We start from the raw sequence: 14653 nt of genomic DNA, 5'->3' as shown, positions 1-14653 counted from the left end.
AATTAATTGTTACGTTGTTTATCTAAGGCAATGCAGATTAATTTGGTTGCAAATTAGGAAAATAACTTGTTTTAAATTAATACTAATGACAAGAGCCCGGAATATAATTCGTGTCGTCCGTTGATGCTTGCTAAATTGTATTTTATTATTGTAACATGACAATATTTTCACGTGTAAAAAGAACAAATTTAAAGGCACCGTCGACTTTCGTACGTCCAATACCGTATTTTAAACTCACAAGCGTCAGCTTTCGCATGTACGACCGCAAGTTTAAAATAGCCTTTTTGAAAATTTGAAATTTCTAAATTAATTAAAGAAAACGCTTTCGCTATATTTCAAAATCAATTCCTAAGAATTCTACGGTCAGATAAAGGTTTCACTCTTTCGATATGAAACCGGTATCACTTTATTTCAGCTTTCGCCGTAAATATTCATCGTTAAAAATCATAATTTTCAGACTTAAAAACAATTCCTGTTACAATTTCTAAACATACAACTTAACAGAGTATCATCGGTACGACGTTCGTCACATTCCGGACTCTATAAAAATCTACTCAGACATGGTAATTATAATAAACACACTTTTATGCATAACATTCATCATCATTGAAACAGAGAAATTAAAAGAACAAAATGAATGAGCAGGAACTAACCTGTTAATGATGGATACTTTCAATTATAAGAAAAAGGCCACGGCAACAGAACAGAAGTGCAGCAACAAGATGAAGTAACAGGACAGCAGCGAAGCACAACAATTACAAGCAATTGGAATGGAATGAAACTCCAATTCTCCAATTGAAAGTGAAATGAACGGACGGTGCAGCCAGGAATTTGAAGAAATACACACGGCACTATTGAATTCTTAGCAATGGAAATTCAATTAAATAGCCACCCAACAATATAGACTCACGGCTTGAGTTATAGCAAGGTAGGTAGCAACACGGCAATTGGAAAATATGGCAAGAAAAACTAAATTGGAATGAAAAAGAAATGATGAAAACAGGAACTAGCAATTGAAATAGTTACTTAATTCAAAATTGCAATTAACAAAGGTTCTGAAATTGTAAAATTGTACGATAGCTAAACAAAAGCTTAAATTACGATAAGCAGTTTCTAAATAACACAGTTTCTCTCTAAAAAGCTTGGTGTTTTCAACTGAGTTCTTCAGGTCTATTTATAGGGAAAAATCTTCTCTGAAGTGCTTCTGATCATGTCTCAAGTAGTGGAGAAAATGAAGAAAGTGGGCAAACTGCTTCTGAAACGTGGGGAAAGAATAGCTCAGGCTTTTACTTCCCACTGACTTCTGACTTTTTAACCTTCTTTTCCATTTTTTCCCTTTCTTTCCTTTTTTCGCCGAATTTCATCATTTTGACGCGCGGAGACCTTTAACCGGTAAATACCTGAAATAGACACACACTACCAACATAACATTGCAAAAATTTATAAAATCAAAATCAAAAAAATGTGTAAGATGAGTCAAAATAATAGTGCATTTTACGTGTTATCAAACTCCCCTACACTTGAACCGTTGCTTGTCCTCAAGCAACTTAGCTTGCATATAAAAAACAGTATAATTCAGCAACTTTCACACACAGACTTAGGAAAATAGCATCACAAGTAAATACACGTGGTTCCAAATTCAAAAAGATAAAGGCTAATCGTCTTGGCACTAGAATCAACATCAAGGGTATTGTAACAACACGAACCGTTAGCGGACAAAAGTCTCCCTCCTAGCATACTAATTCAAATCATGTCGTTGTATCTTAGTCTCTTAACCCCCCATTTCGTTCATCCTCTTTCATTCGAGACAGTCACATTAAGATCCTTAATTATCTATAATATTGTCGCACACATGGTAGGCTAACCGGTTAGCGTCGTTTTAACACATCTTTCTTTGAATTTGCACATTTTGCGCATAGATGCATTTTTGAATAGATATTCAAGGTTAACCTGGTTGCCCTTTATTCAAGGTTCACCATTATTGGTCCCTTTATTAAGTTCGCGCTTATATTCATCGACTAGCCTACTTAATGTGTGACTATAGATGGCATCCGACTGGATAAATAAACTACTTGAGGATTACTAAGAAATAAAAAAAATTGAGACTATGGCACAACGATTATTTAAATTAGGATCCGTATTTGGGAGACATTAGGTGTTGGAATAATATCGATTATGTTGAAATTTTCCAAGTATCCTTAGCCTTTAACCTTTTTACCTTTGAAACATATATACTTTCTCAGTAAGCTACATATCCTAAATCTTTAAAAAAAAAAAAAATTATTTGGTTCAAGAAACAAGAGAACTCAATAACAAAGCAAAACCACAGACATAAATGACTCGACAACACATGCATTGACTCGATAACACTACTTTATTAATGAAAATTAAAATCCTAAACTATTAAGGTGGGAAATTCCTCCCCCACACTTAAAACCTACATTGACCTCAATGGGAATAAACAAAAATATGCGAAAAGGAAAGATATTACCGAGCAAGATCAATCATCGATAGAATCAACAAGGGTGTGTATATACGCCTGATCATGAAGTGGTTTATACCTGCGGAAAAGTTAGCACGAAAATATGGGGGAGGGGGTCGATTATGGTGTTGATCATCTTCGATTGCATCTTTTTATTCACTTAATTGACTAAACTAAACTAAACTTAAAATTGTGGGTTGCCTCCCACACAGCGCTTCATTTAATGTCGGTAGCTCGATAGTTCAGAGTGGCAACATTCAAGGAGGACACATAACAAGAGTAGCGACATGTCCTACTTTCGCTACTGGGTGGTAGTGCTTTAATCTTTGGCCATTCACTAGGAATTTACCAGTGGATTCGCTCCAGACCTCAATGGCACCAGATTGATTTACTTTAGTGACTTCAAATGGTCCACTCCATCGAGAGCGAAGCTTTCCAGGAAATAGCCTTAGCCTAGAATTAAACAGCAACACTACCTCACCTTCATTAAATTCACGTCTTATAAAGCGTCTGTCATGCCATTTCTTTGTTCGTTCTTTATAGATCAAGGCATTTTCATACACATCGAGCCGCAACTCCTCTAACTCATGAAGATCCAGCATCCTTTTTTCCCCAGCTTCGCTATGATTCATGTTTAGGGCTTTGATAGCCCAATAAGCCTTATGCTCGAGCTCAACCGGGAGATGGCACAATTTTCCATAAACGAGCTTGAAAGGAGTGGTGCCAATGGGTGTTTTAAAGGCGGTCCGATAAGCCCATAATGCATCGTTCAGCTTCAAGGACCAGTCCTTTCTTGAGACAGAGACAGTTTTCTCTAGGATTTGCTTAATTTCTCGATTAGAGATTTCTGCCTGCCCATTTGTTTGAGGATGATAGGGAGTAACTGCTCTGTGACGTACCCCATACTTTGTTAGGAGATTCTTAAATATTTTAGAAATAAAATGAGATCCTCCGTCACTGATGACTAGTCTGGGGACACCAAATCTGGGGAATATAATGTTTTTAAACATCTTTACCACTACTTTTGTATCACAGGTAGGAGAGGCAATGGCCTCAATCCATTTTGACACGTAATCCACAGCAATGAGTATGTATTTATTTCCCATAGATGAAGGAAAAGGACCCATAAAGTCAATTCCCCAGACATCGAAAACTTCCACCTCTAGGATAAACTTTTGTGGCATTTCATTCCTGCTAGAGATGGTGGGCCAATAGAGGCCAGCTTGAAGAATTTTTACTGCAGTTTTCGATTTACTCATTTGTCCTCCAACGGGAAAGGAGTGACAGTGTGTGATGACACTCTCAATTTCCTCTTCTGGGATACATCGACGGAAAATACCATCCACTCCTCTTTTGAATAAGAGGGGATCATCCCAGTAGTATTGCTTAAGATCGTGGAAGAATTTCTTCCTTTGCTGATAGGTCATGTCGGGAGGTAGAATTCCAACAACCAAATAGTTTATAATGTCAGCGTACCATGGGGTAGCTGTATTGCTTAGAGCACTTGCTTCTTCTGGTATCTTTTTAATGCCTGAACTTCCCTCTTCTAGAAAATCTACGAGGTGACCGTATCTAGGTGACTCCGCTTTCACAAAAGACACCAATCTTTCGTAGGGAAAACAATCATTTATGGGTACCTCCTCCAACTGACCATCCTGAATTCTTGACAAGTGATCTGCGACTACATTCTCCGTCCCTTTTTTATCGCGGATCTCCATGTCAAATTCTTGCAGTAACAATATCCACCGAATCAGCCTCGGCTTTGCATCCTTTTTGCTAAGCAGGTACCTGATAGCCGCATGGTCTGTGTATATGATTATCTTCGATCCCACTAGATAGGAACGAAATTTATCAATTGCAAAGACGATGGCTAGAAGCTCCTTTTCAGTTGTGGCATAGTTTATTTGAGCTTCATCGAGGGTCCTACTCGCATAGTAGATAACATGGAGTTTCTTATCTTTTCGCTGACCTAAAATAGCGCCTACTGCGTAGTCACTAGCATCACACATGATCTCAAAAGGTTGACTCCAGTCTGGAGGTTGCATTATTGGGGCTGAGATCAATGCGTGTTTTAACTGTTGAAAGGACTCAAGGCATTGTTCATTAAAAATGAACTCAGCGTCCTTCATCAAAAGGCCAGTCAATGGTTTGGTAATTTTTGAGAAGTCTTTGATGAATCGTCGATAAAAACTGGCGTGTCCAAGAAAACTCCTAACTTCTCTTACAGTCTTGGGAGGGTGTAAATTCTCAATAACTTCTATTTTTGCTTTGTCAACCTCAATTCCTCTATTGGACACCACATGTCCAAGTACTATGCCTTCCCTGACCATAAAGTGGCACTTTTCCCAATTAAGTACTAGATTGACCTTCACACACCTCTCCAGAACTTTCTCAAGATTACCAAGACAGTCTTCAAAACTAGACCCACACACAGAAAAATCGTCCATGAAAACTTCTAGAATATCTTCTAGGAAGTCGGCGAAGATTGCCATCACGCATCTTTGGAATGTGGCGGGTGCATTGCATAGTCCAAATGGCATTCGCCGATAAGCAAATGTTACGTAGGGACATGTGAATGTGGTCTTTTCTTGGTCATCCGGGTGGATGTGGATTTGAAAGAATCCCGAATAGCCATCAAGGTAACAGAAATATGAGTGCCTTGCTAGACGCTCGAGCATTTGATCAATAAACGGGAGGGGAAAGTGATCCTTTCTAGTAGCTGTGTTCAACTTTCTGTAGTCGATGCACATCCTCCATCCCGTAACTGTCCGCTTGGCGACTGAATCACCTTTCTCATTTTGAACTACAGTCATCCCACCTTTCTTTGGCACTACGTGCACTGGACTTACCCACTTGCTATCGGATATAGGATATATGATCCCAGCATCAAGGAGTTTCATAACTTCCTTTTTGACCACTTCGCTCATAATGGGGTTTAGCCTCCTCTGATGCTCTCTAGAGGTTTTAGAGTCTTCTTCGAGCAAAATTTTGTGTGTGCACACAGATGGGCTGATCCCGGTGAGATCATTAATCTTATACCCTATAGCATCAGGATATCTTTTCAAAACATCGAGGAGTTTACCCGTCTCTTCCTTCCCTAACTCTGCGCTAACTATCACGGGGTGATTACGTTCTTTATCCAGGAACTCATATCTGAGGTTCTTAGGAAGTTCCTTTAGCTCGATCTTGGGGTGATCTGGCTCGGAAGATGGGTCAGTGGTTTGGTTGAGGCATTCAAGAATGCGAGAAATTTCGGCCTCCTCATCACTTACTTCTTCCATCTCTTTTACTTCCTCTATCGGATCTTCAATTATTTCCTTAGATGGTTCAGCTTCAGTTGAAAACTCCTTGATACATGCATCTATTATGTCAACAAAACAACATGTATCCTTAATGGAAGGGCTTTTCATGAATTGAGATAAAATGAACTCAATCTTCTCATCGCCAACCTCAAATGTGAGTTTTCCTTTCTTTACATCAATGATGGCGCCTGCGGTAGCCAGAAAAGGTCTTCCTAAGAGGATAGGAGTAAGAGAGTCTTCGCTAATGTCCATGACTACAAAGTCAGTGGGGATGTATAGTTGACCGATTCTAAGAGGGACATCTTCAATAATCCCGACTGGATGTTTAATCGAACGGTCAGCTAATTGCAGAGACATTCTAGTTGGTTTCAACTCTCCTAGGTTTAGCTTTTTACAAATGGATAGTGGTATCAGGCTCACACTAGCTCCTAAATCACACAAGGCTCTATCAATGATGTGGCTGCCTATAACGCAAGGAATTGAAAAACTCCCTGGATCTTTTAACTTGGGTGGCATCTTATTCTGAATAATAGCGCTGCACTCCTGAGTAAGTGCTACGGTCTCATTATCATCAATCTTCCTTTTGTTAGTCAGAATTTCCTTTAAGAATTTGGCATACGAAGGCATTTGAGTAATCGCCTCCGAAAATGGAATACTGAGATGAAGAGATTTTAGAAGTTCTACAAACTTCTTAAATTGGCCCTCAGTTTTAGACTTCGCGAGTCTTTGAGGGTAAGGGATTGAAGGTTTATAAGGTGGAGGAGGTACATAAGGTTTTTCTTTTTCTTTTTCTGTTACATCCTGAGACTTAGATGTCTCTCCAATGTCAACTGGCTCACTCACAGGGTCTTTAGCCTTTCCTTCGTCTCGGCTTCTAACTCTCACAGCAGCAGGACTGTTGTCTAATTCTGTTCCACTACGTAGTTTTACTGCATTAACATGTCCCTTAGGATTTGGTTGCGGTTGGCCCGGAAATGTTCCGGCTGGGGCAGCTGTTGCTGCTTGTTGTTGGGCCACTTGGGATATTTGCGTCTCAAGCATTTTATTATGAGTGGCCATGGAGTCAACTTTGTGCGCCAACTGCTTAATCAATTCATTCGTATGAACGTTTTGATTCATAAACTCCTTGTTTTGCTGAGTTTGAGTTAAAACAAAGTTTTCCATCATGAGCTCCAGGTTAGACTTTTTCGGAGCAACAGGGGCTCCTCTTTGTCCTTGGAAACCGGGGGGTGCTGCAGGTGCAGGACTTGGCGCAAAGGTAGGATTGTTATTTTTGTAAGAGAAATTTGGGTGGTTTCTCAATCCTGGATTGTACGTGTTAGCGTACGGGTTTCCTTGCGCGTAATTCACTTGATCAGTTTCTGCTAACAACAGACACTCGACAGCAACATGTCCTGGGGTTCCGCATATTTCACAATTGGGAGTTACGGCAGCAACAGTAGCTGGTGGAGCGATTTTCAGGTTATCCAATTTATGGAACAACGCATCCACTTTGGCGTTCATATGATCAAGGTTGCTGACTTCATGCATACCTCCCTTGGATTGAGATTTCTCTACAGGAGTGCGTTCGCTCCCCCATTGATAATGGTTCTGCGCCATATTCTCAATAAGCTCGTATGCCTCCTTGAAAGGCTTCTCCATTAGGGCTCCGCCAGCTACGGCATCAATGGTCATTCTCGTATTATAGAGAACGCCATTATAAAATGTGTGAATAATCAACCATTGTTCTAATCCATGGTGGGGACAAGCTCTCATTAATTCTTTGTACCTCTCCCACGCATCAAAAAGCGACTCGCCGTCTGTCTGCCTAAAGCAGGTAATTTGGTTCCTAAGCTGGGCAGTTTTACTAGGAGGGAAATATCTTGCTAGGAACGCCTTTTTCAATTCATTCCATGTCGTAATGGAATTTGACGGCAGAGACTGCAGCCAAGCTCTGGCTCTGTCTCTAAGGGAGAAAGGGAATAAACGCAGGCGAATGGCTTCGGGAGCGACGCTATTGCACTTAAGCGTATCAGCGAATTGCACGAACACGGATAGGTGCAAATTCGGGTCTTCCGTAGAATTACCGGAAAACTGGTTTTGTTGCACGATTTGCAACAGTGAAGGTTTCAACTCAAAGTTGTTAGCCTGAATTGTCGGGTTAACAATACTCGAGTGAGGCTCATCCTGGGATGGGACGGCAAAGTCCTTAAGAGGACGGTTCGCGTTATGAGCTAGTTCCATTTCAGCGTGAATTCGTTCAACTTGGCGTCTGATATGTAAAAAAAGTTCGATTTCGTCGATTGGTCGCTCTAGATTGTCCTCAGAGGATCGAGTACTTGGCATATAATCGACGAATAGAGATAAAAAAGAAAATAAATGCCTTAGTCTATACGGTGTAACAACGGTGTTACGATATTGCCAATTTGGTCCCCGGCAACGGCGCCAAAAACTTGATAGGTCCGCAAGTGCACGGAAATATCGGTTTTAGTATAAAAGATTGTCGAACCCACAGAGACCAATTTCAAGTACCGTAATTAATTGTTACGTTGTTTATCTAAGGCAATGCAGATTAATTTGGTTGCAAATTAGGAAAATAACTTGTTTTAAATTAATACTAATGACAAGAGCCCGGAATATAATTCGTGTCGTCCGTTGATGCTTGCTAAATTGTATTTTATTATTGTAACATGACAATATTTTCACGTGTAAAAAGAACAAATTTAAAGGCACCGTCGACTTTCGTACGTCCGATACCGTATTTTAAACTCACAAGCGTCAGCTTTCGCATGTACGACCGCAAGTTTAAAATAGCCTTTTTGAAAATTTGAAATTTCTAAATTAATTAAAGAAAACGCTTTCGCTATATTTCAAAATCAATTCCTAAGAATTCTACGGTCAGATACAGGTTTCACTCTTTCGATATGAAACCGGTATCACTTTATTTCAGCTTTCGCCGTAAATATTCATCGTTAAAAATCAGAATTTTCAGACTTAAAAACAATTCCTGTTACAATTTCTAAACATACAACTTAACAGAGTATCATCGGTACGACGTTCGTCACATTCCGGACTCTATAAAAATCTACTCAGACATGGTAATTATAATAAACACACTTTTATGCATAACATTCATCATCATTGAAACAGAGAAATTAAAAGAACAAAATGAATGAGCAGAAACTAACCTGTTAATGATGGATACTTTCAATTATAAGAAAAAGGCCACGACAACATAACAGAAGTGCAGCAACAAGATGAAGTAATAGGACAGCAGCGAAGCACAACAATTACAAGCAATTGGAATGGAATGAAACTCCAATTCTCCAATTGAAAGTGAAATGAACGGACGGTGCAGCCAGGAATTTGAAGAAATACACACGGCACTATTGAATTCTTAGCAATGGAAATTCAATTAAATAGCCACCCAACAATATAGACTCACGGCTTGAGTTATAGCAAGGTAGGTAGCAACACGGCAATTGGAAAATATGGCAAGAAAAACTAAATTGGAATGAAAAAGGAATGATGAAAACAGGAACTAGCAATTGAAATAGTTACTTAATTCAAAATTGCAATTAACAAAGGTTCTGAAATTGTAAAATTGTACGATAGCTAAACAAAAGCTTAAATTACGATAAGCAGTTTCTAAATAACACAGTTTCTCTCTAAAAAGCTTGGTGTCTTCAACTGAGTTCTTCAGGTCTATTTATAGGGAAAAATCTTCTCTGAAGTGCTTCTGATCATGTCTCAAGTAGTGGAGAAAATGAAGAAAGTGGGCAAACTGCTTCTGAAACGTGGGGAAAGAATAGGTCAGGCTTTTACTTCCCACTGACTTCTGACTTTTTAACCTTCTTTTCCATTTTTACCCTTTCTTTCCTTTTTTCGCCGAATTTCATCATTTTGACGCGCGGAGACCTTTAACCGATAAATACCTGAAATAGACACACACTACCAACATAACATTGCAAAAATTTATAAAATCAAAATCAAAAAAATGTGTAAGATGAGTCAAAATAATAGTGCATTTTACGTGTTATCAATAGGCTTGGTTGCTAGGAACAAAAGAGAAACTGTCTTGAGAAATTAGGTCTAACATAAAGTTATAAGTTTAATAGTTTGGTTTGAGAAGGACTTGTCGTTAGGATGAACCAATAACCCCAAGGCTTTTATCTTTTATTTTATTATTTGCTTTTAATTAAAAACCCAAACTTTTCTATCTTATAAACCTTTAGTCTAATCATTATCTAAAGTTGATTGAATTCATAACTCCCTATCGGAACGATACTCTTTTCATACTACTTCGTTAAGACCGTGCACTTGCGGTTTTATCCCATCATAATGCCTTCTCTGACAGCTTCTTCTAGGCGAGTCCCCATGGTGACCATCTCAGAGAAGTTATTTGGAGCAGCAATGATCATTCTTTCGACATAATCCTTTTTCAGAGTTTTCAGGAATGTCTGAGTCATCTCCTCTTCGTCAAAAGCAGGAGTGATGCGGGCAGCTGCCCCTCTCCATCTCTGCACATACTCGCGGAAGCTTTCATCTTTCTTTTGGGAGAGGGATCTGAGAAATTCCCTATTTGGTTTCAACTTGGTATTAAACCCATAGTGGTTTTTAAAAGCAGCAGCCAATTCATCAAAGGTATGAACGTCATCTTTGTTCAAGCTGGTGTACCATTCTGCAGCGTCTTCCATTAAGCTATCTTGGAAGCAGTGAATCATGAGCGAATCATTGTCTGAGTAATTACCCATGTTTCGGACATACTTGATAATGTGGTTCTGGGGACAAGTCAGCCCATTGTATCGGTCGAACTCTGGGACCTTGAACTTCTTGGGGATGTCCACCTTTGGTACCAAGCAAAGATCATGAGTCTTAACAGTATCACTACTTCCCCGGTTAGCTTTGATTTCACGACGGAGTTCTTTAGCAAGTTCCTCCATCCTTTCTTCCATGGTTTCAGTTATGGGAGTGCTCCCGTGGTGTGCACCGGCGTGGGTGCCCTGAGGTACAGTATTCATTACGGGCTCAGTGACAGTTGCTGTTGCTTGAGTCAAAGTAGTAACGATAGAGGCCAAGTTCGCCCCAGGAATCGGGCCACTGTTGGCAGTACCAGAAGTGCCTGCTGTAGTATTAGGAGTGAAAAACGGTGGAAGTCCATAAGGAAACCCAGTTGGCATAGCGAAGCGAGCATCAGTAGATGCAGTTGGGATCACACTTGTAGTTATAGGGATAACTGTGGCTGATTGTTCCTGGGCAGCCAACAGAGCAGTCATGGTGTCATTGGCCTTAGCCAATTCTTCCCTCAGAGAAGCTAACTCGGTACGGAGCTGAGCATTTTCTTCTTCCATAGCTACCTTATTCTTCTTTCTGTATGATCTAGTCTGATGGATTCTGTCAGGTACGTAGACTTTTCGAGCACGAGCCACCTTTCAAACTGTGGCAGAAGAACCAGGAGACAGTGAGCACTTGGAAACCTTTTGTGACTGATGAATGATGCATATGATGCATGATATGTACAAATGCAGATGCAAAAAAAGCTTTTTGCCATCAAAGGGTTTTTAGACAAATTAGGAACTTTGTAAACAATCAAAACTTAAACGGAATTTTTATAAGGTGAATCCCTTTGAAGTACTAAGCCAAGGGAAGACTTTGAAATTTTAACAGAACAGACAAATGAAATCTTTAAGCATAGAAAGAGGTGGGATGGTCCTCGGACTCGGACTCTGAATCTGAACCGCAGTATCTAGCGTAGAAATCATGTCGTCCTCTAGCTCTCTTGGAGTCCCGCATAAGCAACTCATCTTTTTCTTCGAGTTCCCTCCGGACCTTAGCCAACTCCTTTTTCAACATCAGGTTTTCATGAGTTTTTTGCTCATCCTTACCATCCAGAGTCATGATTAGATTCTCAGCTTCATTGTATCGGGCTTTCCACATCTGCTTCTCACGACTCTCCATGGCTAGATGCTCCTAATACATCCCCTGAGTTTTCAGAGGTAGAGGTAAAGGTATAGATGGAGCAGATGCAGACACATATCTCATAGCAGGGTAGGGCATACCAATCTCTTCAGCTCGATCTATTACCCACTGAGTATAGGCCTCATGAGCAATACCGGATCTCACACCCAAATGTTTCACATTCTTCCTACGAACTTTGGACCAAGCGTCTATGAAAGCCTCCCTTTGTCCGGTGGGGGCACTCGAATAGTAGAAGAATTCTGGAGATGTAGCAAGATTAATGGGCTTTTTCTTCATTGGGAACCCAAACTGTCTCATAGCAAGCTCAGGATTGTAGTTGATTCCCCCACGGGTACCAAGAAGAGGTACATTGAGGAAATCCCCACAACCGGTAATGATTTCCTTAACCTGAGCGGCGGGAGTGAGCCAGACCACCTCATTAGGAGTGAGGGCCATAATCCGCTGTGAGTAAGACCAATTCTCCGAGTTGTCATGGAAAGAACTCGGAAGGTGAGAAATAAACCACCTATATAGGAGAGGTACGCAGCAAAGGATGTACCCACGACCTTTGAGAGTTCGGTCGTGGATAGCATGGTATGTGTCAGCTAGCAACGTAGGAACCGGATTCTTGGAATGGAAGATCTCAATAGCATTCATATCCACAAAGTTGTCGAGATTCGGAAAGAGAATGAGCCCATAGATAAGTAATGCAAGAATAGCCTCGTGTGTGTCTTGACAAGTGGTTTTGAGATTAGCCTGCTCAAGTAGATACTTTGAAGTGAACCCTCGGATGTGAGACTTGGTAGTAAGATGATTGGAGACATCGGAAGTCTTGAGATAGAGGTCTTTAGCGATAACCAAAGGAGTAAGAGAAGTCCCGGGACCGATGAGAGGCGTCTTCTCAGCTATAGGTGAATCTAACAAGTAGGAATAAGCCTCAAGAGTAGGGACTAACTGGAAATCCGGGAAAGTGAAGCAACGAAAACTCGGGTCGTAGAATTGTGTAACGCCCTCTCTAATTATTTGATTATTTTAAATGAGTTTAGAATATACTTATATGATTTGTGTGATTTATATGATTTATTTTGATGAGTGATATTTTGTTATGATATATGTTATATATTTATTAATATAATATATATGCTATTTGATTTAAAAATATAATATATGTTATTTGATTTAGAAATGTATATATGTCATTTGTTATAGAAATATATACACCATTTGTTGCAGAAATAAATGTGATTTGTTATAGAAATAAATGTTATTTATTGTAGAAATATGTATGATTTGTTGTAGAAATATATATAATCTGTTATAGAAATATGTATGATTTGTTATGGAAATATATATATATATATATATATATATATATATATATATATATATATATATGTTATAGAGATATATTTGTTATTTATTATTGTTATAGAAACATTATATATATATATATATTGGGATAGAATATTAATATTTGGATTTAAGAGAAAAATAAGTAGGTTAAAGATTTATATAAATAGGAGAGACCTAGTTTAGAAAAACATAACGTACGTACGACTGCTTTTGGAGAAAGGGGAGAAAAGCCAAGAGAAGAGGGAGAGACCTAGAGGGGCTGCGATTTCCTGATTATAAGGTAAGGGTGAGACTAACTTTGCAATTCTATTAAGTATGTGAATCAATGGTTAAGTTTAACATGAATTAGGATGAGTTTAAGAAGAATCGGAAATTAGGTCAAATTTATAGAATTGATGATTAAACGGTGGAAACTTGTTAAAAAGATGTAGAAACTGTCCTTAGACCTTAGATAATGAGTTAGATGAATTCTGGAATTGAAATTAGGCTTAGAACCTTGTTAGATGATGATTTTCGTGTAGAAAGTGCATCATGTCCGAGCCTAGATTCATCGCTCGCCACGGCGAGCTATGATCCTCGCCTCGCGAGTGATGATCTTCATCGCTCGCCACGCGAGCCTTCCCCTTCGCCTCGCGAGTGTTTTGGTATTGCTTGTAACACCCCGACTTCCCAACAATTATATTTATAAATAAAATCAGAGTTTAAATCAACAACGGAGTGTTACACTGCTTTTCAAAATTTCTTAAATAGAATGCAAAACTATTTAATTTAACCTCAATAAATTGCAGCGGAATATTTTTCAACATTAAACATCCTTCACTAAATCTGGCACGAAGGCCTCAACATAATTAATTTTCAAGGCTTTATTCCATCACAGTAAAACTCCAAAGACATGTTCCAAAATTGATACATAAGGAATGAAAATGAATATATCTAATCCCCATCCCGAACGTATCAGAGCCCTAGACAGTTGAGCCACCGCACCTACTACTCAGAAATACCTGCACGTTACCCACGGTCGAGGCAACATTCAAACAGAAGGGGTGAGATTCACAAACAATAATAATAGATGTATATATAATCATCAACTGCATTTAACAACTTAATTAAATAAACATAATTAACAATATATAATCAACAATGATATTCATGATTCTTCAACTTTAACAACACTTACTAAATCAACCAATAGTGACAACAACGACTCAATCTCTCCGTCAACGACAACGACCACTACATGATCTACAACGACATCTACAACAACCTCAACAACTACATCAACAGCAACTACATCAACGACAACCTCAACAACAACATCAACAGCAACTACATCAACGACAACCTCCACAACAACAACTACAACAACTACATCAACGACAACCTCAACAACAACAACTACAACGTGGTACTATTTTCAACGTGTTGAATGACTAAGCATTCCGGAGCATAAGCCCCCAACAATTTGAATGATGAACATTCCAGGGCATAAGCCCTCAACGGTTGAATGACAAAGCATTCCAGGGCATAAGCCCTCAACGGTTGAATGACAAAGCATTCCAGGGCATGAGCCCTCAACAAT

At 39.3% G+C, this 14653-nt stretch overlaps 1 protein-coding gene and 1 non-coding gene across 2 annotated transcripts; one reads left to right on the top strand and one right to left on the bottom strand.

Annotated features, from left to right (window-relative positions):
• Positions 1–2739: 2739 nt before the first annotated feature.
• LOC120579916 (uncharacterized) lies at positions 2740–8007 on the bottom strand. The gene is made up of 4 exons (XM_039832677.1): positions 6321–8007; positions 4082–5453; positions 3783–3976; positions 2740–3365 (listed from the first exon to the last, which is right to left on the bottom strand). Exons 1-4 carry the CDS (start codon positions 8005–8007, stop codon positions 2740–2742), a joined length of 3879 nt encoding a protein of 1292 aa, XP_039688611.1.
• LOC120580391 (small nucleolar RNA R71) lies at positions 7514–7619 on the top strand. Its single transcript, XR_005646115.1, has one exon. It is a non-coding gene; the product is annotated as a small nucleolar RNA R71 (small nucleolar RNA).
• Positions 8008–14653: the final 6646 nt, after the last annotated feature.

The sequence above is a fragment of the Medicago truncatula genome, chromosome 4 (assembly GCF_003473485.1).
Source record: "Medicago truncatula cultivar Jemalong A17 chromosome 4, MtrunA17r5.0-ANR, whole genome shotgun sequence".
Classification (NCBI taxonomy): domain Eukaryota; kingdom Viridiplantae; phylum Streptophyta; class Magnoliopsida; order Fabales; family Fabaceae; genus Medicago; species Medicago truncatula.
The sequence above is the reverse complement of the archived record's forward strand: the minus strand, read 5'-3'. Positions and strand labels throughout refer to the sequence as shown.

Bases quoted from the DNA above. Each gene is read 5' to 3' on its own strand.
- LOC120579916 (XM_039832677.1), bottom strand. From the start codon at position 8,007: ATGGAACTAGCTCATAACGCGAACCGTCCTCTTAAGGACTTTGCCGTC. The intron at 3,977-4,081 runs GTCTTTTGTGAA...AAGTGCTCTAAG, and splicing joins TTTCCCTACGAAAGATTGGT to CAATACAGCTACCCCATGGT. The intron at 3,366-3,782 runs GTGTCATCACAC...GTCACAGAGCAG, and splicing joins CCCAGAAGAGGAAATTGAGA to TTACTCCCTATCATCCTCAA.